The sequence below is a fragment of the Anopheles arabiensis genome, chromosome 2 (assembly GCF_016920715.1).
Source record: "Anopheles arabiensis isolate DONGOLA chromosome 2, AaraD3, whole genome shotgun sequence".
NCBI lineage: Eukaryota > Metazoa > Arthropoda > Insecta > Diptera > Culicidae > Anopheles > Anopheles arabiensis.
The window spans coordinates 54,974,559-54,997,349 of NC_053517.1; the positions used below are offsets into that span (position 1 = coordinate 54,974,559).

The 22,791-nt window shown below is 42.7% G+C and overlaps 2 protein-coding genes across 2 annotated transcripts; both read left to right on the forward strand.

Moving 5' to 3' along the window:
* The first annotated feature begins 862 nt into the window (after nt 1–862).
* LOC120908521 (transmembrane protease serine 9-like) lies at nt 863–20,869 on the forward strand. The gene is made up of 14 exons (XM_040319607.1): nt 863–1,173; nt 1,268–1,662; nt 1,742–2,093; nt 6,955–7,139; nt 7,216–7,393; nt 7,468–7,724; nt 11,915–12,185; nt 13,009–13,171; nt 13,245–13,614; nt 13,700–13,908; nt 16,217–16,656; nt 18,691–18,853; nt 18,957–19,162; nt 19,414–20,869. The coding sequence occupies exons 1-14, from the start codon at nt 873–875 to the stop codon at nt 19,800–19,802; spliced, it is 3,879 nt and encodes a 1,292-aa protein (XP_040175541.1). The 5' UTR covers nt 863–872; the 3' UTR covers nt 19,803–20,869.
* Nucleotides 5,555–8,076, forward strand: LOC120893445 (trypsin 3A1-like). Its single transcript, XM_040295346.1, has 4 exons — nt 5,555–6,012; nt 6,955–7,139; nt 7,216–7,393; nt 7,468–8,076. The coding sequence occupies exons 1-4, from the start codon at nt 5,892–5,894 to the stop codon at nt 7,872–7,874; spliced, it is 891 nt and encodes a 296-aa protein (XP_040151280.1). The 5' UTR covers nt 5,555–5,891; the 3' UTR covers nt 7,875–8,076.
* Nucleotides 20,870–22,791: the final 1,922 nt, after the last annotated feature.

Genomic DNA, 22,791 nt, shown 5'->3' on the forward strand with positions numbered 1-22,791 from the left:
AACGATCGTTCATTTGCGCTGTGTAGAAGCTTTGTGGAGCTATTTTCCATTTAACTATTGTCTTATAGTTGAGTGCCGATTGGTACTAACGTATATGAGTACACAGTCCATTGAAAAATATAATGGTAATAATTGTTAGAAAAAGAAACTGTTTCAATTAACTATATTTCATATTGGGATTGAATCAAGTTATTTTTTTTTCTAAATATCGATAACAACATTTTTAGCTACAACAGTTATTCAGTAAGAAAATCAAAACAACAGTTGTTCACATTTACGGTCTAACTCAGCAGCATGTCAAATCTGAGCAAATGAAACTTTCACTCAAGGCGGTTCTTACGTTTTTCAATGTTTTCCTAAGAAAGTGAAGCCCGTGTGATATACTCTCAGCACAACACATTACCATTTTTGCATATATTTCAAACTACTGCACGGCTTTATGTGATCGATTATCACCGTTTGCTTAATGATTTGCCCATTTTGACCGGATGTGCTAATTGATAAGACGATAATACCTGTTCGAGTGTAAATGTATGGAAGCAAGGATGATTGTGACGCCACGATAGAAAATTTGAAATATTATCCGTTTTTTCTTCTAATTTTATTCCGAAGCCAAACGCCCAAAGTCGTCCACGTAGCGTTCGCGTTTGAATAAAGTCATAAAAATGCATCATGGTGTAGTAAAAACAGTAAACAACTCACGACAGTGTGAGAAGAAAGCTATGAAGCGTGCGACAAGGCAGGCGACTACATTATGCTGAAAGATGGGAGAGAAAGTACTGAAGACGAAACCTGACCAACGGCACTTGCAGACGTTGATCGCTACTTGGATGCGTGAGGACTTTTAGTTCAAGTTCAAATTCGTCGCGCTGATGGCGTTTCGTTCGGTGTGGTGTCTAGCCTTATCGTGTTTAGTGCTGGAAGGCGAAGTTTCTCGCACGATGGCCAACGAAAGCAATAGTACAGTGCAGTATTGGGACCTGGCTAGCGAGAACCTTACTATTCCGGGACGCTTTGCTTGGAATGATAGTTTAATGATTGATCCGAATGGTTTTATAGGAAAGGCACCGTTGCTTAACAGTGGCGTATGGACATGGATCACGACCGTGTTTGGAATGCCTATTTTTAGTGTGTTTGCGTACAGGGCAGCCCCTCGTAACTGTGCACCTTGCTGTGAGTAGTAACACATAGGTGCTCGCACCTATGTGCGTTGAAAAGTTACAGAAGGAAATTGTAAAACCTGATTATAATCCTCAATGTTTCGCAGCATGTGGGACAAATGCAAATAATTCAAAAATTGTCGGTGGTCATGAAGCTGAGATCGGGCGTTACCCGTGGATGGTGGCACTGTACTACAACAACCGGTTTATTTGCGGAGGATCCTTGATCAACGATCGGTACGTCCTGACGGCAGCGCACTGTGTGTTTGGTAGCGATCGGTCGCGTTTTAGCGTGAAATTTTTGATGCACGACCGCACAGTTCCCAAGGAGGATTCATTCGAGCGTAAGGTGTCCTACATAATGACGAACTGGTTCTTGAACGTGCTCGTCTTCATTACGAACGACGTAGCTCTTTTGAAACTGAGCGAACCAGTACCACTGGGCGAAACAATTATCCCAGTGTGCTTACCACCGGAAGGCAAGACATACGCTGGACAGGAGGTCAGACCGCAAACTTTCTCTCCCAGCAGCCCTGAGCAATGCGATTAACCTAGCTCTCGTATCCTCGTTTCGTTCCCAGGGAATCGTGACCGGCTGGGGTAAGTTGGGTGACGGTACGTTTCCCATGAAACTGCAAGAAGTACACGTGCCGATACTGTCGAACGAGCAGTGTCACAACCAGACGCAGTACTTCCGGTTCCAGATCAACGATCGTATGATGTGTGCTGGGATTCCCGAGGGTGGTAAGGACTCCTGCCAAGGTGACAGTGGAGGACCGATGCACGTGTTCGATACCGAAGCAAATCGGTTCGTGATTGCGGGCGTCGTATCGTGGGGCTTCGGCTGTGCCCAACCACGGTTTCCGGGCATATACGCCCGAGTGAACCGATTCATTTCGTGGATTAACTTCAATACTCGAGATGCGTGTACGTGCAAGTAAAGCGATGCTTTGTTCTGGACACACGCCGAATAAACAACGTACCTGAAATGGAAACAAGGAGCAATTCGAAGAGGGTCGAAAGGAGGAGGATCGAAAGAAAAGGTTTGTGGAAGTACAGTGCAGCTTGCTGTAATGCCGAGCAACGTGTCCATTAGCCGTGTCCACTTGACCGGTGAATGCCTTGTGTTTGAGATTGTTTAAATAAAGCTTTTACTTGCACTTGATCGCGATCACGGTGATGATTTATCTTGGTCGAAAGGTGAAAGCTCTTGATGGAGGACTTTTTCTCACCTTCGTACGAGGTTCTGGTGAGTAATTTTGCCGGTTGAAATCCAATGAACATTGCACAAGGTGTTAAAAAATGCCAAGCTGTTAAAGTTCAACGCACCCGCATTCTACAGCAACAGCAACAGGAAGAGTTACGATCGTATGTGAGGCATCCATTTTATCTCTGTGTTATTTTTGGGAGAAAGAAACACTCTAGCCCAGTGACTCATTCTGTGAAGGTAATGTTACCCACGTTTTCTTTAGTCGAGATATGGCAGTTCAACGTTCAAATGATCTTGAACTTGTCGTTCGGCGAAGTTACCTTTGCGTCACTTATCTTGCATCCGGTGCTATTGAACATTGGCTGACCAATAATTGTTTGACAAAACAATTTGAACTTCCTTGTAAGTAGTAAATTGAAAATAAAACTGAAGATAACTGTGTATTGTACTGTACTGAAACTAGAAAACGGTTGAATAACTGTGTCTAAAAATTGTTTTAGAATATGTAATAAGCACCTATTAACAGTAAAACCCATTAACAAACGATTGCAATTTTACTATCAATTACTGAGCCTAGTGGTTATCTGTTGAAACGGTATTTGATGAAACACTTGACAAATTATGCTAATTACTCATTACTTTCAACTTGCTCTACTGATCTAGTTCTATTGCCCTACTGCCCATCAAAGAATGAGTGTGTCGCGTGAGGAACGGTTGGCCACGAATCTGTGGGCTGTATCATTAACGCTCGGAAGTTTGGCTCCACAATGGCTCCACTGTCCTCGCTACCACCGTGCTTTGTCAAGGACCATTCACCCTCAGGTTAGCTTCTTGAGGTTGCGGGATGGCTGTCGGAAGGAATGAATCAGCCCACTCGCGACCATTAACATTCAAATATCATGATGTACATGCTATCATGCCTTGAACTTCGCGTACGATCGCACCCACAATGTTGTCCTCTACCACTACAGAGGTGTGTGGTAGAAGGCTGGGTGCAATATGGATGCGTTTTCAAGGTTTTTGTCCCCCTAAACCAGTTGAATGTCACCATCATCTGCATTTCCTAATGCGCGAAATGCGCGTGATCACCAGAAAGGTGAGCAGTTCGTTGAGCAGCGGGGTTCGTTGTTCAAGTTCAGGTTAAAAAGTAGTCACGCGGGTGTATCGGCGGTGGAGGCTCAACATGAGGGCTAATGATGCCTTTTACGGGTAACATTCTTGTATCACGCAAGTGTATGGTTGTATGATGAAATGAAAGAAAGTTATTGTATGCAATAACAAATAAGGCAAAGTATGACCTGATGTAGAATTGCTTTAGAAATAGCGCTCAGATACCTTACCGATTCGGATAATATTATCACATAACAACACATAACGAAAAAGCTCAATCAAACATACGATCGTAAAAGAGAGCAAAATTAAAATGATTTATTATTGTGGTAGCTTTAAATATACGACCCTGAAATTCAAAAATATTTCCTTAACATTTTATAGGTTCAAGGCTGTGGCTGTACGTTGCGACACCGAAGGTTGCGTAGCAATACAATGCATTACGTTTTCAGCTGCACTTGCTCCAAGGTAGAAGTACAGTATGAGCGTTTCAGGTTGTCTCATTCCACTTGTTTAAGTTTTGTTCCTGTAGGCAATGAAGAGCAGGCTGGAAAATTAACGAAAGCGATTGATCGAGTTTGGTCAAAGTCAAGTTTTCGGCTTCCAGATAGGTCAGGGTCACGAGTTGACATGGTCGTCGATAATTTCCAATTTCAAAACTATGGAACACATTGTGTAACAAACCAACCGAGACAACGATTACGAAATTTTTAAAAATTGGTATATAGAAAAATTGAACAAACCTAATTCAGGTCATAGGTTTACAGCAAATGAATGAATAAACTGTATTTTTGAAACTTGTATTGTGGAGGACATGCAATTTATTGATATTCTAGATGTAGATTTGTTTTTAAGATTATAATTGCCTACAATATGTATAATACCGATGTTTGATTATAGTCAATTGCTGGTCCGTAGGTAATTAGTATAAAAATGTGGTTTTCAAATTGCTAAACTCCTTGAAGTGTGCTCAAGGATCTGAAATGCGCCCTTCGAGAAAAACGATCACCAGATCTGATAAATAAACTAATTGATCATGACGGTAGGTTATATACAAATAGCGGGGAAAAAAGACAAAAAGTATGAGCCCTTCAAAACCGAGCAACGATGCAGCGATGCACAAGTGCAACGTGATTTGCATGCTCGAAGGGTTATTGCTTCGGTACCTCTATTTGCTTCTCTACATCAACAGAAAAAAATCTGTATGCAAGTTAGCGCTGCCTTGAGAGCAAGTGAGCAAGAGAAGAGAGGGAAGAGAGAGACAGAAAATGAAAGAAAGAGAGAGAGTTAGAAAGAGAAAGAGAGAGAAAGAGAGCGAGAGAGAGCGAGAGAGGCAGATAGAGAAAGACGAAAAGTTGTTTTGTATCGAAGAAGAGATGATGGAAAATAAACAAACAAACGAAGCCACAAACGCTAAACCGCTGGCCATGGCGGGGGCAATGGTGGTTTACAGTCAAATTGTTGAACTATTGTCGTTACTACTACATCGAAAAGAAAGATGTCCAATGCCTACATTGCTCTCACTGTTACACCTCCCTCCCTGGCATGGCACTCCCACCCTTATCGATCACTGACACTGGCCTTCTCCCTCGCACGTGGGTTCCAGCGCGCACATGATGCGGTCTTATCGACGATGTAAGCGACGCAAGCACGAACTACCACGAGTAAGGAAGCCATCGGTCCGATGTGTGTTAGTAGAACCAAGGGCACGCACTCTCACTTTCCGCTCGAACTATGAGGTAATTGTCCACCGTAATCATCCCGGGGCGGTCTCGGAGAGATGTGGTGGTTATGTCGCGAGCATCACGACACGCTGACACAGAGACAGGTGTACTGGCGAAAATGGGCGCTTTGGATGTGTGTGTAAGCAGACGGCAATGCATAGTTCGCATACCCGCAGACGCAGTACAAGCGCATCCGCACCCTTATCGCATGCGGCCTCTACTACTCTCGTTACAGAAGAAGACAGCAACGCGAGCACGAGATCAGAGAAGCCGCACGGAAGGGAACAACTGCAGGAACGCACCCGTCGCAAAACAAAGAGGGCACACACCACACATTGACACGGGTTCGATCACTCGAGTCGAAGCGCGCCAAGGTAGTCGACAACGTCCCGCGCGCGTCGTCATTGTCTGTTGAGCCTTCTGAATCCGATTCGGAAAGTGTGTATATAAAAGCTACGCCGACTACCACTGTCAGTCACAGAACATTGCGTAAAGGGGCACAAGAAGCTTCACAGCGCAAAAGGCTCCATCATAGTTGTATACCATAAAAGCAGAACACACTGTGAGTTCCGGTACGGATTCGCCGCTCCATTCTATAGATCCGTTCAGCGTCTGATCGGCCGTACAAGTCTTTCCTGAAGTGTGTGTGTGTTTCGGTGCTGTGTCGTGGCCATTTCTAACCTAACCATGATAATGAATCGTTCCTCATCCGTTCACTTGATGGCAATCTGGGTTCTGATGCTGACAACGCTAGCTGTCCCATTGCTAGCAGCTCCCGTTTACAACTCCAGCGAATCCTGTGATTGTGGTGAGTTGCAGTCGTGTGGTGGGATAGGCGGTGCATAATCGCGTGTGAATGAAAGTGAAAGGTTAAGTTGAAATTTGTAAACACCTTGCGCATCTGCTGGGGTAGAAAAGTGCATTCAGGCGGGATCCAGGACACTGAAACGCAGAAGTGCATCGTTTCCCTGATCATTCATGCGTCGGAGACGCGTTGCATAACAAATCATTCCAATGGAGCGTGATTTTGCAAAGAAAAAGTGCATGTGACTGTAGGTATGGACATGGTCCGTAGCCAAGCGACATCTCAAACTACGCCGCATACACAGATTTCACTTTCGTTGGTGAATAATATGAAGAAGTTCCATTGAATTGATACTGTTCGTACACGACACTATGTGCAGAAGTGTGGTGTGAAAAATCTGGCGTGTGAATGGGTGGCTTTTTCCAGGCACGATGATGGGCGTGTTTCGACTGTGTAACTGTGAAACCCCGAGAGACGAGCGAATGAGGCCAGCAGCAAATTAGGTTAAGCGTACGCATAAACGGAACATCAATGATACCGGCTATACATAACGAATGCAGTGGCATCAGGACGGTTGCATTTGTGTTTCAATTGTTTGGTTGAATTTTTGTGCCAGCTATAGACATCGCGTGATCTAATTCATCAAGAAAATAATTCAAATCAAAATGTGTGCAAGGGGTGTCATTGAATTAACGCTCCGACCTGTAACAAGGATCTGGTTGCGTCTAGTGCGCCTGCAGGACTGCACAGGTCAATATGTGAACATTATAAACAAATACTTTATCAGCCAGGACAAAACATAACACAAAAAATGTTGCGGTGATCTTGTTAAATCTAAATTACAATTAAGCAACGTTTAGGGAGTGTGCAGAAAATAATTTGAAGAAATACTAAACACTCCAGTTCGGTGTATGGTGTTAATATTTTAATGTGTTTATTTTCCAGTTTGTGGAGTTGGAGGACGCACCAATCGCATTGTCGGAGGCTCCGAAGCCGCTGCACATCAATTCCCCTGGTTGGCTGGCCTTTTCCGCCAGGGCAAACTATACTGCGGAGCATCGGTCGTTTCGCGCAATTTTCTGGTCACGGCAGCACACTGTGTAAACTCGTTCGAAGCGAGTGAGATTAGGGTTAGTGTTGAATCGCAGAACAGCTGAAAGATATTTCACTCTTTTTGTTCACTCAATTCCATTACCCTTCGTATAGGTTTATCTCGGAGGGCATAATATTGCTAAGGATTACACCGAGCTTCGGAGAGTGAAACGAATCATCGACCACGAGGATTTCGATATCTTCACGTTCAACAACGATATTGCTCTCCTGGAGCTAGATAAACCACTGCGCTATGGACCCACCATTCAGCCAGCTTGCCTCCCGGACGGAAGTAAATAAGTTTTGCTTTGGCTTTTCGGCCCGGTGGCTCGATCGAGAACTATAACGTTGAACTATATTTTGCAGGTGTAATGGACTTTACTGGAACAATCGGTGTGGTTGCTGGATGGGGAAGGGTGGAGGAGAAGCGTGCTCCATCCAAGACGCTGCGATCCGTTGAAGTTCCCATCTGGTCACAGGAGCAATGCCTTGACGCTGGGTATGGCAGTAAGAAGATCTCTGCCAACATGATGTGCGCCGGGTACCATGATGGGCAGAAAGATGCTTGCCAGGGTGATAGTGGTGGTCCGATGCATAAGATGGGACTGTTTGGCAGCATGGAAGTGATTGGAGTCGTTTCGTGGGGTCGGGGATGCGCCCGCCCAAATTTGCCCGGTATCTACACGCGCATCGTCAATTACTTGCCTTGGATTCACGAGAAGCTTGCCAACGAATGTCTCTGCCCGCCTAAAGATGTTGCCCGAAGGATTTGATGTGACTGTGAAGTTACACGACCTAGAGACACAGAAGTGTGCTGTTGATAATTTATTCGTTTTCTAGTCACAACATACCATAGGATGTAGAGGCTGATGATTCGGCTGTAACTATTAGCATGTAAGATATGGCTACATTCGCGTATTGTTATGAAACGTTTATTATGCGGCAGAAAGTAAATAAAACCAGAAACACATACGACATTCCATTTTCCGTGAATGAGTCATCAGCTCTCAGTAGACTGGTTTGATTTCAGCTTGGAATTAACAGGAAAATGTGATGTTCGCTGATGTAAGTTGACGACGGCACAGACTGCTGCCATCGATCATATGTTATTTACGAACGACGGTGACCAAATGCAGACCTGAAGGTAGAAAGCTAGTAAGTGATCGAACGTCTCCCACCCAATGTACGAAGCTTCCATTGATTAGGAGAGAAATGGAAAGTGAATCTCCCTCCGAGCTTTCTGACGGACCAGTTCTCTTGAACCTATCTCCGTTTTTACCTGTCTCTCTCTATCTTGTACTGATGCATGCAGCACATGGGTTATCGTCTCTTGCTTTAGTTGCTTCTCCAATGTTGTGTAGTTTACAGGGTTCGCCATGCTTCTTGATGAATGGGTGTCTTGATGCTGCTTTTCTTTTTAATAATTATATTATAATTTAACTGCTGTAATGTTTAGTTCCAAACTTTTTCTAGATATTAAATTTAAAAACAACATATTATATCTCAACAATCATTGCTGGTTATCGGTTCGATAATCCTTCACCCCATTCGTAGGATTCATTATTCTGCTATCAATCAACCCAGCGTTCGGCAAAATTTGCAACCAAAAGAGCCAAATTCTACAAAAGTATTCGTAGAGTTATGTATGTTTGATAGTTCTAAAAAATATACCATCGACAAAGAGCTGCGTTTCGCGAGTCGTACTTTGTCCCTTGTTGAGTTAACCAATCAGACTCAGACAGCCAAGCTCATTAGACGTTCAGTAACAAGGAAAACGTTATTTTGACCGAATGTGGTTATTGCGATTAAAAAGAAAAACAAGATGAAGCTGAATTGGAGAAGAACAAGAAGAAGAAGAAGAAGAAGAAGAAGAAAAGAAGGATAATATAGGGAAAATAATTATATTTTCACGCTCTTTATGTAACACCACTTTTATATAGCTAAAACACATTTATTTGAACGATCGTACCGGTGCAGTAACCCTGCAAGATGCTTTTCTACTCTCGCGCAATGCTTTCGAGCAGGGTGCCCTCTCGCGATGTCCATATGATGATGGTGAAAAATGAAAGTAGTTTCTTTCGTCTGTGATCCTTCGCCATTGTAGCGAAGGAAGTCATACAGTCAAGGCCACACTACTGCTGCTGCACATCGCACGAGATCTTGATGGTTATATTTTATATTCGGTTTAGTTTAAATGTAGTTCAGTGCATAGAAGTGAGTGCGACGAATGTTGGCAACTGAAATATGCATGGTAGTTGAATAATGTTAGAAAATTGATCAGTTAGGATGGGCTAGCCAATCGATCGAGCATTGAATGAGTCAGTTGCAGTTGCATAGCATTGCTTAAGTGAAAATCAAACCGAGCCCTGTCTTTCGATCGGATTATGTGCAATTTAGTTAAACATTCGTCACGTTCCGTGAAACTTCGGTGGGGTGATTGTGTTGAATTGCGGACAATATAAGCGTAACCAATCAGCTTGCAGTGCGCAGACATTTACATAACCTTTTTGGGCGATCGGCGGTAGGTGACGAATTTCCTCGCTAGTTCCATGAAGCGCTTTTTTGCGTACCGCAAGCAGCACTAGTAGTGCTTGTACAACCGGTTGTGAAATTGTAATTTCATTGATCACTAATCCGTAACTGTCTTTCCAAACATTGGAGATATTAAGTAGGGTTGGAAATAATCGATCTTCTGTTCTGCAAGTGCGGCAACTTCCTCGTGAGTTTGATTGATACACGCTGATTCGACAGCCTCCCTCGAAACAGTTTGAAGGTAACGTGAGTGTTCGGGTCGTGTGTGTCCGGGTTCGATTCATTTCTCTTTCAACCACTCGCCTGATTGTGCGCATTTACACCAAAAGCGATAGTTTGTTCTACTAATTTACGGTGTTTTTAGAGCACCAGATCGATTCGGATAAGTGTTGACTGAGTATTTAAACAAGGGGACTTAGATATATGGTCTCTAAAAAAACTCTTAAAACAAGCTTAAAAATTGCATTAGATTAGTACATTTGTAGTGTTAGCGTAGTTATCAGTGAGCACGAAATCTCGCAAATGTTATAAGTTTGGTTTGAACTGGTTCGATCGCGTCAGTGTGCCCCGAACTGAAAGCGGTCACATAAACTTTCTTTATAATTTTCATAAACATTGACCGATACTGTGTTGGAGTGAGATTTGAGGCCATGGAAAGGAGGTGCTGTGGATGTAGGTTTTTGCTGTGGTTTGACCAAACTCGATACATATGTGAGTGGAAAAGTGTGTCACGACAACAAAATCATTTCAATTTGCGAAACGTTTGAACATGTGTGTATTCATGATGGTGGATATAATAATTTGAGTGTGAATTAATGAATACTTTTCATATAAAATGTGAAAAGCTCCAAGACTATAAGACACATATAAAAAAACATGAACCGATTATACCTCCACCATTAACGCGATATTGCTTAATTGCTTTGTTGAAGTGGAGGTAGTTTACTTTGAGCTTCACTTCCTTTTGTAAAGTGTACAAAATATTTACAATATTTTACATTGAATTTGTTTTAATATTTTGTTTAGAAATTCACCAATTAATGGTCGGAACCGCGTGAGATTGTTTTTAATAACCTGTTATGCGTTTTTAATGAGACCGCTGAAGCTTTCTACGTTCACACATGTCCACGCAATCACTGCTGACACCAGATAAGCGAGAAAGCCTTTCACTGCAATGCACTTTTCAAGCGGATATGCCCATTTAGCATAAGAAACGTCTGGCGTTAATATAAACAGGCTGCCTAGGGCACTGTATGCGCCACTGTCAGGGTTAAACACAAGTTCGTATCATTGCTCTTTTCCGTTGCCGCCGGTGGGACATACTGGCCGATTCGAACAGTACATCCTGTGGCACTGCTAGTGGGTACCGCTATTCCCAACAGGTTGGATTTGAATAATGCAGCTGGAAAGCGCTCCGATCGGCTCCATTTATCTAATGAAGCTTATCAAAAACAGAGTCACGAAGTAGGCAAAGCAAAGTGTTAGAAATCGTGGCCCTAAAATATGTGCTATCCAGCATGGCTAGGAGCGTTAGATTCGGCCTGTCACTCGAGTCCTCCTATTCACACGTTAGCAAGACGCAAAGGGTCCCCAATTAGAGATATCACTCTTTGGTGTTCCTTTCGTTATATCATAAGCGGCTGTTAAAGGGAGTGAAGCTTGTCTATAGGCCCCTGATGCGCTATTCTTGGTATACAGTTGTTTTTTTCACTCTCGTTTTTCTACAAAAAGATAGTTGTAAGCTGCTACTGTACACTGATTCATGTATCTTAGGGAGAAAACATTGAGGCAAGCACCGGTGTAGTGCGAATGTGAAGATAGCGAAGACGATCGAGCAAAACAGTGAACGGTCGAATGAAAGTGAAAAAGAAGAAACCAAACGTTTATCCGTCCATCATATGCAGCAAATGCTAGGAGCTTAGGTGGCTGGTGTCGCTGAGCCGGACCGTGTGCGGTTCATCCGTCGTGTTGCAGTGTGGTGAAGGCGGATGCGGACCAAACTGATGTTAAATAATGTTCCCCGAGCTAACGTCGTGCCGAGAGCAGAAGAAAGTGAAATGAGATTATGAATCGTGTAAACATGGACCAGGGCAATAACGCGTAAGTGAAACGTTGAGTGAAAGATAAAGAAGTAAAAAAAGCACACTCATTCAGTTTGCAAAGGCGCAGATTACTACAGCTGGTGAACTGTTCGCAGGTGTTGTTGAATATAAATACACGTATGTTTTAGACGAACGGTGCTCCGAGAAAACATTAAAGAGGAGTAAACAGCGTGTGAACTGAAGTGGAAAGTGATTTTATTCTCTCAACAATGTACACCAAAATGATTGCTCCTGCGAGAAGCAGATTCCTCGTTGGATCTATAGTAACCGCATTAGTTCTGGCTGGATATGTAGCCGAAGCAAAGGAAAGCACACACTGGAATGATACGGAAATTATTAGCCGGCAAGGACGGTTTCTGTTTGACACATTGTTTGGACTAAACACGGCTGCTTTTTCACTTGACGATGATGACGACCTGACCAACAATCAGGTGAAGAGCTGTGACTGTGGTAAGCATCGTCGAAACTGTTTCCCAGCAGGTCCATAAAAAGACAATCTCGACAATATTAGCACAACATTTATATTCTAGTTCTTCGACAATATTAACACAAAATTGATATTCTAATTACCTAATATATACAATCCAACATAAATCAAAGCCTTTTGGAATACTCTTTATCGTTTCGTTAATCGTTCAGCCAAAAAGTAATGAACAATTAGGATTATATCAAAGCATACATTAAGACCACATGTTCAATGCTCATTTTACATGTTGTATTTTAGTGTAGGTTTTAGTAATTATTTAAACAAATTAAAGAATCTTTTACATAATATAATATAATTTATTTATTTTAGTGTTCAAAACACATTATTTTACCCAAATTACACTGAACACTGTCCAGTATAATTTATATTTTTTATAAAATACATATATAATATTTATCATATGGTATCTAAGAATATTTCATGTTAAATTCGGTTTTTTGATTCGGTGTTACTAATTGAAGAGTTCGTTAGAATTTGGCCGGACAGGTAAAAAAAATTGAGCAATGTAATAAAAGCTTGGTTAAATTAATGTGTTGAAATGTTTATGAATGTGTGGTTTTTCGTATTCTATTTCATTTATATAACATTTTTCGATATTTGTGATAAACACGCACACCTCATTTCAATTAATTGAACCTCAATTTAAATTCAAATACCTTCGGTTTAAATTCGTTTCTTCCTCGTGCTTTGCGGATTGCATACCTGTCGGGCTGAAACAATTGACAGCATGTACTAAATTTCAAAGCAACTGACATGCTAACTGCTAACTTACTTCTCTTTTTTCAGAATGTGGAGCAGCTAATCAAGAAATTCGAATTGTAGGAGGACGGCCCACTGGAGTGAATCAATATCCTTGGCTGGCACGCCTAGTTTACGACGGTCAGTTTCATTGTGGAGCATCACTTCTCACAAAAGATTACGTTTTAACTGCGGCACATTGTGTTCGAAGGTGGGTATATCTGTTCATAGTGGTGCATGTATGTGACTGTTAAACAACTTTGATATTCAAATTTTCGTTTCAGACTCAAGCGCAACAAGATCCGTGTAATTCTGGGTGATTACGATCAATTCGTAGCTTCTGAGACTCCTGCAATAATGCGGGCAGTCACCGCAATCATCAGGCACCGGAGCTTCGATCAAAACTCCTACAATCACGACATCGCGCTTCTGAAGCTGCGCAAGCCTGTGGAGTTCACCAAAACCATACGTCCCGTTTGTTTACCCAAGGAACGCAGTGAGCCGGCTGGTCAGTTGGGCACAGTTGTGGGCTGGGGACGAACTTCGGAAGGTGGCACACTTCCAGCGTTGGTCCAACACGTGGATGTACCGATCTTGACACTCGACCAGTGTCGAAGCATGAAATATCGTGCATCTCGTATAACGTCGAATATGGTTAGTATGAACGAAGGTTTGCAAATCCCCAAAATAAGAGTAATGTAAAATTTGTTAATGTCTTTTCGTATGGTTCTGGTTACAGTTATGCGCCGGTAAAGGCAAACAGGACTCATGCCAAGGTGACTCCGGTGGGCCTCTGCTAGTACGAAATGGTGATAAGCACGAAATTGTTGGGATTGTGTCATGGGGCGTTGGATGCGGCCGGGCTGGCTACCCTGGAGTGTACACCCGTGTGGCGCGTTACTTGCCCTGGCTGCGTGCAAATCTGGACGATACTTGTCTCTGCTCGAAGTGATATTAGAAGAGAAAGATAAACAATGTAAATAAAGCGCGAATACTACTATTCAACTGACAATGCCACCGACAACAGACATTGAAATCAAGTGTACCGAATGGGGCTATTACTTCCCAGCGTTGGAAGAGATGTAAACAAATGAGAAGAAAGGTTGTCCCATTTTCCTCCCCGCATTGCATGCAGAGGGTGATAATTTGATCGATTTACCAAGCGACACAGAATGTTAGCACAAATTGGGACAAGTGCGTGGTTCCAACAATTTTCCTGCGTGAACTGTTTTATGTTCGTGCGAAACAAAGCAACGTAAACATAGCAAAAAGGCACCTGCCACTGATGTCGGCACACTGAGTGACGGAAAAACAAAGCAACGATTAAATGAAATGAGAGCATAAACTGTGTGGCACTGAGAGAGATCCATTGGGTCGGTATGAAAGGTATGAAAGAAATTTTCTCACGAATCGCATGCAGAAACCTGCGAGGAATGTTTTACACGTACAGCGCAGTGAAACATGGAGGAGGATCCGAAACGATCGCATCAGGCTCATTATCGCACATAAACCATCATAATTGAATCATTGTCGCTGAGAATGGATTGGAGAGTATCAACTAGAGAGTCTTTTGCCAGAAAACTTTTTTTAAGATTTATAGATATTAGAATAGTTAGTGGTATTTATCACAGAAGATGAAACTGTATCAATTCCAGTAGCATATGCAGAGCTGCTTGTATCGGTGATATTGGTTAAATTGGTTTATGATATAATTTTCAATCTTTAAAAAAAATCACTCAACAAAGGGCCGAAAGCACGTACAGATATATGAGTTTCTGGATACAACTTCGGACCATTGTAAATGTTTAATTATTTGAATCTTAATAAAATGCGCATGTAACTTGATTGATCTGAATTGACCACAAAAACGTGGAGTAATAAATCAAGTGTTAAAAGCTATCATCACGATAACTGTGCCATCGTATCAGTCTATTTGGTCTTCTCTATACATATAGTACCAAAGCAGCAATAGTGTCGTATCATTATTAGAGTGTTTTCGTATAATTCGTATAATTAGAACATTTAAAAAACATATATTTAGTTCTTGCTGCATCAGGACTATCCAGATGGGAACTTAATGTGGCCTTTACTGACAGATCACAAATTACCTTTTACTTAATGCTCTAAACTACTTCCTCTGCACTTATATGACAATTTCATCATCATTTGTATGTGATCATTGTTACCATACTATCTGTTTTACTATTTTACACATAAAAGTAACAATCTTGAAATCATAGAACAGAAAGAACGTCTTTTTATGTTGCTCTTTACTTTATTTTTTTTTTTTATAATTATTGCTTTAATATTTATAATTTGTTTACATAATAACTGTCTAAGTTAAATAAGTAAAGTTTGTATATTTTTCGTACATTTAATCGTATGTCCTCCCTTCTATGCCGTGAAGGGATGAGCTTTCACTCGACACTCCAACGGTTGGTCAAAGATCAAATTGTCTTATAAGGTCTTGAGGTATCGTTCTCAAGATAGAACGTCTGTCCCGAAAGAGAGAGAGAGAGAGAGAGAGAAAGAGAGAGAGAGAGAGAAGAAGAGACGCGTTGTGCATTTGTTTACCTTTGCCTGTGCGTCTGGTGGGGAAGTATGGCAAGATCAGGTTGCTTGTGTCTTTCTACTCTTCTGTAGATGTGTTCGCTCCTTGCTTCGTTCTCCCAAAGGTTGTAAAGACGAACGAGATGCTGAATGTGTTGTAGGATCATCCAAAGCCCCTGCTATTACTGCCCCGTCCGCTCGCGATTTCCGCCCACTTTGGAGGGACCGAGAAGAAGCTCAAAAAGAAGCGAACAAGTGTCGGAGAAAGCCGACCCCATGCGTCGTGGAAGCATATCCCAAAAGCACAACCCGAACGCTGATCATTTCAGTCAGTGACCGCGGGCAAAGCAGACGTTGCTTGCAGAGAGTTTGGCGTTTCCCGGTTCTGTTCGCTTCCTCAGCAGCGACTTACCAGCACCGTTTTTTTCATAAACGATCGTCACCCGTCAGTGAGTGCTCTGGAGAGTAAACGCAACGGAGTTGCTGTTTGAATAATAACAGCAGAAGCCATACATTAGTGAACCAATTTCCAGTGCAGATGATCTAAGATCTCTGAGCTAAATTTGTGTGTGAGTCGATGTAAAAATATCCAACGCAAAACAATTAGCCAACAAGTGGGGAATGCATTAGTGCGGGTGAAAATGTGCAACTTTAGCGTATCGGTGGTAAATTCGGTTCGTCTGCAGAGCTAATCTGCGCGCTAATGCTGTAGTGTTGGCGAAGCTTTGCGGAAGCCGGAACAAAAGAAACCCAACCAAAGTTTAAGTGAACTTCTGCCGGCAGTGGAAAGAATTGACGTGAGAACAAGCGTGCGAAGAAAATTGTTAAAATTAGAACGAATAGCGAGCTGTGAGTTGCGGATAACGCAGAATACGAAGAGAATGGAAGTGAGCAATTTAGCACGGAGCATAATCAATTTGCGCATTTACATGATGCTGGAGGTTCCGCTGTTGATGCTGCTGATGGTGGGGCTCTTGGCAGGTGATGCGTCCGGGAAGCTCCAAGCTCAGGGCAAATATGAGATGCTAGCGACACCGAACAAGAATACGGACGAGCGGAGCATTGTCGACAATATGAAGATGATATTTGGTGGGGGCAGTAACCGTGCTCCAATCCATGATACACCCTCCAGTGCTTGTAGCTGCCGTAAGTAGTGCAATTTGTAGGAATAACACGTGAAAATACAATTTATATGCTTCGTGGGAACTATACACTCGAGTTACATTTGTACTTCATAATTACGTTTTGAAGGAATTATTTTATATCAGACACTGTTCATCATAAAAAACGCAATTCTTTTCATAAATTGCCGGAATATTATTACTCAATGATAGTTAAAAATTTCGATACTTTTTATTAATTGATTGGCTACAGAAATGAATTCAATTCATTTTATGTTAGGCTTAAGGTTTTGATTTTATGTTTCAAATCAACGACCATCATTTAATCATCTTTCAAATATGTAAGAAATACACTTCAAATAAAAATGTTGTTTAACATCAAAGGGCACACGGTGATAGCTTTGACATTCTCACAGCTCTCAGTAAAATGCAGCTTTGCATTTTGGAAGCGCTAATGAAATGTGCATACAACGTCTGGACCAGCACAAGACTGCTCACATTTATACAATGATGAAGTATCCACTTCCTTCCGATGATCTCAATATTGCGAATCCACTGCAGGTCCACCATCAGAAGAAACAGGGTTGAAGCAGAAACGACTCATTCACGTATGCACCCATTAGCAACCGAAAACAAAGCAGTGTGTGGTGGCAGTAAATGTGACCATTGATATTTGCATTTTGTGTGGTTTCGGCTGTTTTTTTGTTGTTGCAAAATATTCCGTATGTTTCCGATGAAAGGCTTACGGTGCTTATCCGAAAACAGAAACTTTAATCCCATGGACAGATTCAAATTTCCGGCACAGCGAAAAGGAAATATAAGGTGTGAGGGTGAAAGTGTTTCCTTGGCCCCGACTTGGCGCCTGCCTTTGCATGGAACATCCTGCCAATGCGATGAAGATTAACTTTACGACTGGATCGCGGGGGGATTTTTTGAGTTCGATGAACGTTTGGAATGTGTACGATACAGTGCCACCCAAACATGCAAGTTGTTTGGGCGTGCTTGACCGGTGTGGGAGGTGAAATAAGATTTTGGATCTCGTTTAAAGTGGATGACCGTTTTATTAGCTCACGGCAGAACGATGAACAAAAAACGCAGTCGAACCGCTGGTGTTGAGTATAGTTATTATTACTGGAGGAAATCTGTAATCTGTCCACAGCCTCAAACTGATGAAATTAAAATTTTGATTGATTCACGGTAGGAAATCATTTCACTCACCATCTGGCGCTGCTGCCGCACCCCCAGTTAGAAAGGTTAATTCGAGCCGGACGGACCATGGACGGGAAGTGGTCACGAATGAGGGTAAAAATTACCGTGTCCTCACGCTCACGTGTTCCCAATTCGAGGGTTTCTTGGGCCACCCATGGAACGACAACGCAGCATTGCACTCGCGTTTCGAAATATTGATAGAAAGCTGATCGATGATCGAATCGATTGGTTACAAACCATTCAGCAGCATCCTCCTAGTGTGTAAGTGTAACGGAAAGAAAAGGTTCGAAATACAAAAAAAGGAAACGACTCAACACATGACCTACCAACATACCCTACGGTGGTCTGAAGTGTTGATGGTGGACCACAGTTAGGTGGAGTGGCTCGATTGAAGGTTGCGTGTATTTTGTTTTGATGAAGAGTTTTACCCTCCGTCGACTGCACAGCCACGGTATCGCGGTCGAAGGTTTGATACGATCTTGTAAGAAAATGTAACGAGCCAAGCGGGAACGAAGCGAGTGTCGGAATGCTCAAGTGAGCCATCCGCTGACAACCATCAAACCGGCTATGCCGCCACATATCGCGGCCTCGATCGACAACTGTTGCGGGGCTAGTCGATTAAATCGCGTTTCCCTGCATTTACGGTAACGGTTACGGTAATTCCTGGTCCAACGGTTCAAATCAGCGAGCTGGAGCGTTCTTTTTTACTGACGGTGGCGTGCCGATAGTGAATGATTGTGTGACACGCACGCCCGCCAGTGAATGCAATTATAGCAAACAGACGTGCTTGCAAGTGTTTGATGCACACTAACGCTTTTCCCCTTTTCCCCTTTTCGTTTGCGCTGTACAGGATGTGGCGAGCGGAACGATGCCTCGAGGATCGTTGGCGGCCAGGCGACCGGCGTGAACGAGTTTCCCTGGATGGCGCGATTAAGTTACTTCAATCGGTTCTACTGTGGCGGTATGCTCATCAACGACCGATACGTTCTTACGGCGGCGCACTGCGTTAAAGGGTAAGCGAGAAGGTGTCTCCACGCTGGCTGGTCACATCGACATTGCCGCCTATGCTTGCTGCAATTGATTGATGCGTGATCGTGTTGCCTTTCCTCGTTGCAGCTTTATGTGGTTCATGATCAAGGTAACGTTCGGTGAGCATAACCGGTGCGACGACTCTGTGCGCCCGGAAACACGCTTCGTGCTGAGAGCGATCGCGCAGAAGTTCAGCTTCTTAAACTTCGACAACGACATCGCACTGTTACGGCTGAACGACCGCGTGCCCATAACGGACTTCATTCGCCCGATCTGCCTGCCATCCGATCCAAGTAAGCTCGAATTGAATGTGGCACACACACACACATACCGTCGTTGTGCCATGAAGATACACGCAAAGTACGCTGATCTTGAAACATTGGCGAACCAAACTGGCTAATGGGAAGCGCAAATACGTTGCTCCCCAAATGTGACCTCCTTTTGGGCGGGCCTTCCTTGCCTTGCCCAGAGGCTTTCTTCTCGTCGAGCTTTCGTTCACTTTTATGTTTTTTTGTTTTTCTCTGTTTGCGATCCGATCGGGCAGGTAACGCGTATGTCGGCACAAATGGAACGGCCACCGGCTGGGGCACGCTGAAGGAGGACGGCAAACCGTCCTGCATCCTGCAGGAGGTTGAAGTGCCCGTCCTCTCGAACGAGGTGTGCAGTACACAAACCAACTACACGGCATCCATGATCACGGACAACATGCTGTGCGCCGGCTATCTGGGTGTGGGCGAGAAAGACTCGTGCCAGGGAGATTCCGGTGGTCCGCTGATCGCGGAACGAGAGGACAAACGCTACGAGCTGATCGGGGTGGTGTCGTGGGGCAATGGTTGCGCCCGGCCCTACTATCCCGGCGTGTACACGCGGGTGACACGCTACCTCGACTGGATACGCGAGAACTCCAAGGACGGATGCTTCTGCAGCGAGTGAGCCAAACCTGCCTGCACCAGGGATGCAAAGTCGGTCGTAACGGTGTGTGATGTGATGGAATCGAGCCGGTTGGCGAAAAGTGGTAGAAAATAAGATCAAGCTCTAGGAAGTATAACGCGATAATTAATCTATCTAGCATGTAGGACAGTCCGAACCACGGCGAACGGTGCTGGACAATGCATACTGCAGTCGACCGGTCGCCGTTTCTTTCCCTTCTGCCCTACAGCAAAGTCACCTACACACGGGGGCCGGCGGAGCGCCCTAGAGAAACCGTAACGTAACCCGCACTGCCATGGTTTCCTCGTTGGCCGATTTAGTTTCTCCACTGCGTCACTGAAGATACCGTTAAACTGGCCGTGGCCGGAATTTTAAAACGGTAGACATTAATAAACAATGTGAAGATAAGCGGCGAAAAAAACAAGATGCCTCGAAAACGTTACAAAAAGCCTCATCCGCGACGGCGCGATGTACGTTCACCATATTCCGCTTTCGTTGATGTCGGAGCTTTGGCGCGTACAAGAAGCCATCATCACAGCTTTTTTATGCATTCTAGTGCAAGAGTTCGCACATAAGCGCTTATTTTCCCACCGCTGGCCTTTCGAAAGTGGGGGACAAACTTATTTTATGAATAGAACCGGCGCTAGCTCAGCGATGATTGGTGGTAGTCGGTCTTGCGTAGATAGCGTGATACATTCATTCATTGGCACTTTCTTTAATTCGATTTAAATTAAGATTCAGCTCGCGTTTCCATCCCTTGTGTGAGTGGCTAATGGCAACATGGGCAACAATATACTGTGAATATACTGAAATTCTTTTCCTTAGCTGAGCTGAATTACTTCGCTACGTTACACATTTTCTACTACTTCAGAATGACGTACATCACAAAGGTGGCTTCTGATGAATATATGCCGTTACGGTATCGGTGGCACAATATGGTACGGTGTATTTTTAAAGTTAACTATAACATAAATTAATGTTATTGAAGGTATGAAACAATCTTCGACAAATAAGTGTAAAGTAATAAAATATAATATTTTATCGCGATGTAACTACACGCATTGGTCTTATTTGGCATAGTTTGAGTAGATGCTATTTATAGAAAAGAGTAGTTGTTTCAACGTAGTGTCATTTATTGAACGAAATTAGTGAGCATCTCAAGGTATGCTAATAATACTGATGATTGCATGGCCTCCGGGAGGAAATTAAAGTTATCATGCTTCTTTTCTTCCCAAACTTTCAACCTCATCTAAAAATGTCAGCTCGATACTATGGAATGATCCCGACTGTGCGATAAAGCTCAAAGCACTCAATTTAGCTTTCTGGAATCTTTGGTGAGTATTACAATATCGGACATAATAAAAATAAGTGTGACTAGTTTCACTTCCAGAGATGGTCGTTCAAAGTCACTACGACTCAGAGCCATAAAGTGACCATCATCTAGGAATATGCGAAATAAAGACGACAGCAGTGTTCGTCTTTCTTTATCATAATGGATTTGTATTTTTATATTTCATAGAAGATGTTGTTCAATTTAGATATTTTTGTAGTTGCATAACGTTACATTATGCAGTTACATTATTTACGCAGTATGTAAAAATTACTCACGGACAGTAGTTAAAAGCTATAAATGATATGATCATACGCATAACACAAAATTTAACCAAAAAGTAGCTTCAAGATCGTTAAACTGTTCAATGCGGAAATTTTGTTTGTTTCGTTACTTGTAGTAATAAACTGATATAAAAAAAAAACATTTTTTATGCCTTTCTTCAGGTACGACTTGTTGAAAAGCGAGGATCAATTGGGAGTAACATTACCGGTAACCGGATTCGGTAAGAATGTTACATTATGGGGTCGGAAGACGACCGGTTTTGTGTTGGTCATTGATTGGAACATTAGAGCAGTGACGGAAAAATGTAGAGAAAGAATATAATTCCCCAATGCCAGGCGGGCTACGATGCTAAACGGCAACTGGGTCAACGGCATCGACACACTTCAGAGGGTACTGTTTGCTAACAACGCGTTTTGCGCGTGAGAGGTCAACGTGGTGCTGAACCACATCGTGTGTACTCCTCCGCTGTGTTCTACATTTATCTGTTCTGCTTTAAATCTTTTCATTGGTGGCTTGTTTATTAGAATTTATTCCTATCTACTCACCAACAGCGTATGGCCATTGGTCGTTCATCGCAGGGGAATTGTACAGATAGTTAGAGTAGTTAAGCTATTAACTATGACAAAATGAAAATAAGTGCATGCTAACGCATAGCATTATCAATTTATTCGCAAATCTTCTGTCGTAATCAATAAAGTATGCGTACTTTGTGTGAATTGCCAAAAGCACAAATCAAAACCTGGAACAGTTTCAGGTATTACAAGTGTCAGGTATTAAGTGTGCGTAATGGATAACAATTGCTGAAAACATTTCTTTTTTTTTTCGAATAGGACCGACTCATAATGGTAGCGTATTTTACGACATTAAACCCAATTTCCACCTAGTTGAAAACAAATTAAGCCCATGCTCGGGACTCTATTCATTGGAATCGTGTATTCAAGAGCAGTTCAAACTCGCTAGACACATTATTCGTACTATTAGCTTCCGTGTAGCGAGTGGTGATATAAATATAAAGTATTGCGAACAGAACATAATACCAATTATTCGTCCCTATTGGTATAAGGTGGTTATGATATGTGTTTGTTGGTGTTTTTTAAAAGGTGTTTTTGTGCGCTACATAGTTTAGCAATCAAGTGTAAACAATAAAAACGCTTATCTAGCCGTGTTTTCTTTTCAGTTGTGCATTGCTTGCAATCCTGGCTGCCCGAGCAATGTGCTTTAAGTTCCACTGCCAAGTTACGGAATGCTACGTGTCCAGTCTGATCCCTGAACTAGAGGGAATATACGTGCTTAGTTACATACCGCAAACAATAAAAAGATTAACATTTGACAACCTACGCATGGACAGCGTTGGTCCTTATGTACTGTACAAAGTTC

Excerpts from the sequence above, each read along its gene's own strand:
- LOC120908521 (XM_040319607.1), top strand. The coding sequence starts at position 873 with ATGGCGTTTCGTTCGGTGTGGTGTCTAGCCTTATCGTGTTTAGTGCTG. Across the intron at positions 12,186-13,008 it reads GGTGAAGAGCTGTGACTGTG|AATGTGGAGCAGCTAATCAA; the intron begins GTAAGCATCGTC and ends CTCTTTTTTCAG. Across the intron at positions 16,657-18,690 it reads CTCCAGTGCTTGTAGCTGCC|GATGTGGCGAGCGGAACGAT; the intron begins GTAAGTAGTGCA and ends TGCGCTGTACAG.
- LOC120893445 (XM_040295346.1), top strand. The coding sequence starts at position 5,892 with ATGATAATGAATCGTTCCTCATCCGTTCACTTGATGGCAATCTGGGTT. Across the intron at positions 6,013-6,954 it reads CAGCGAATCCTGTGATTGTG|TTTGTGGAGTTGGAGGACGC; the intron begins GTGAGTTGCAGT and ends TTTATTTTCCAG. Across the intron at positions 7,394-7,467 it reads AGCTTGCCTCCCGGACGGAA|GTGTAATGGACTTTACTGGA; the intron begins GTAAATAAGTTT and ends TATATTTTGCAG.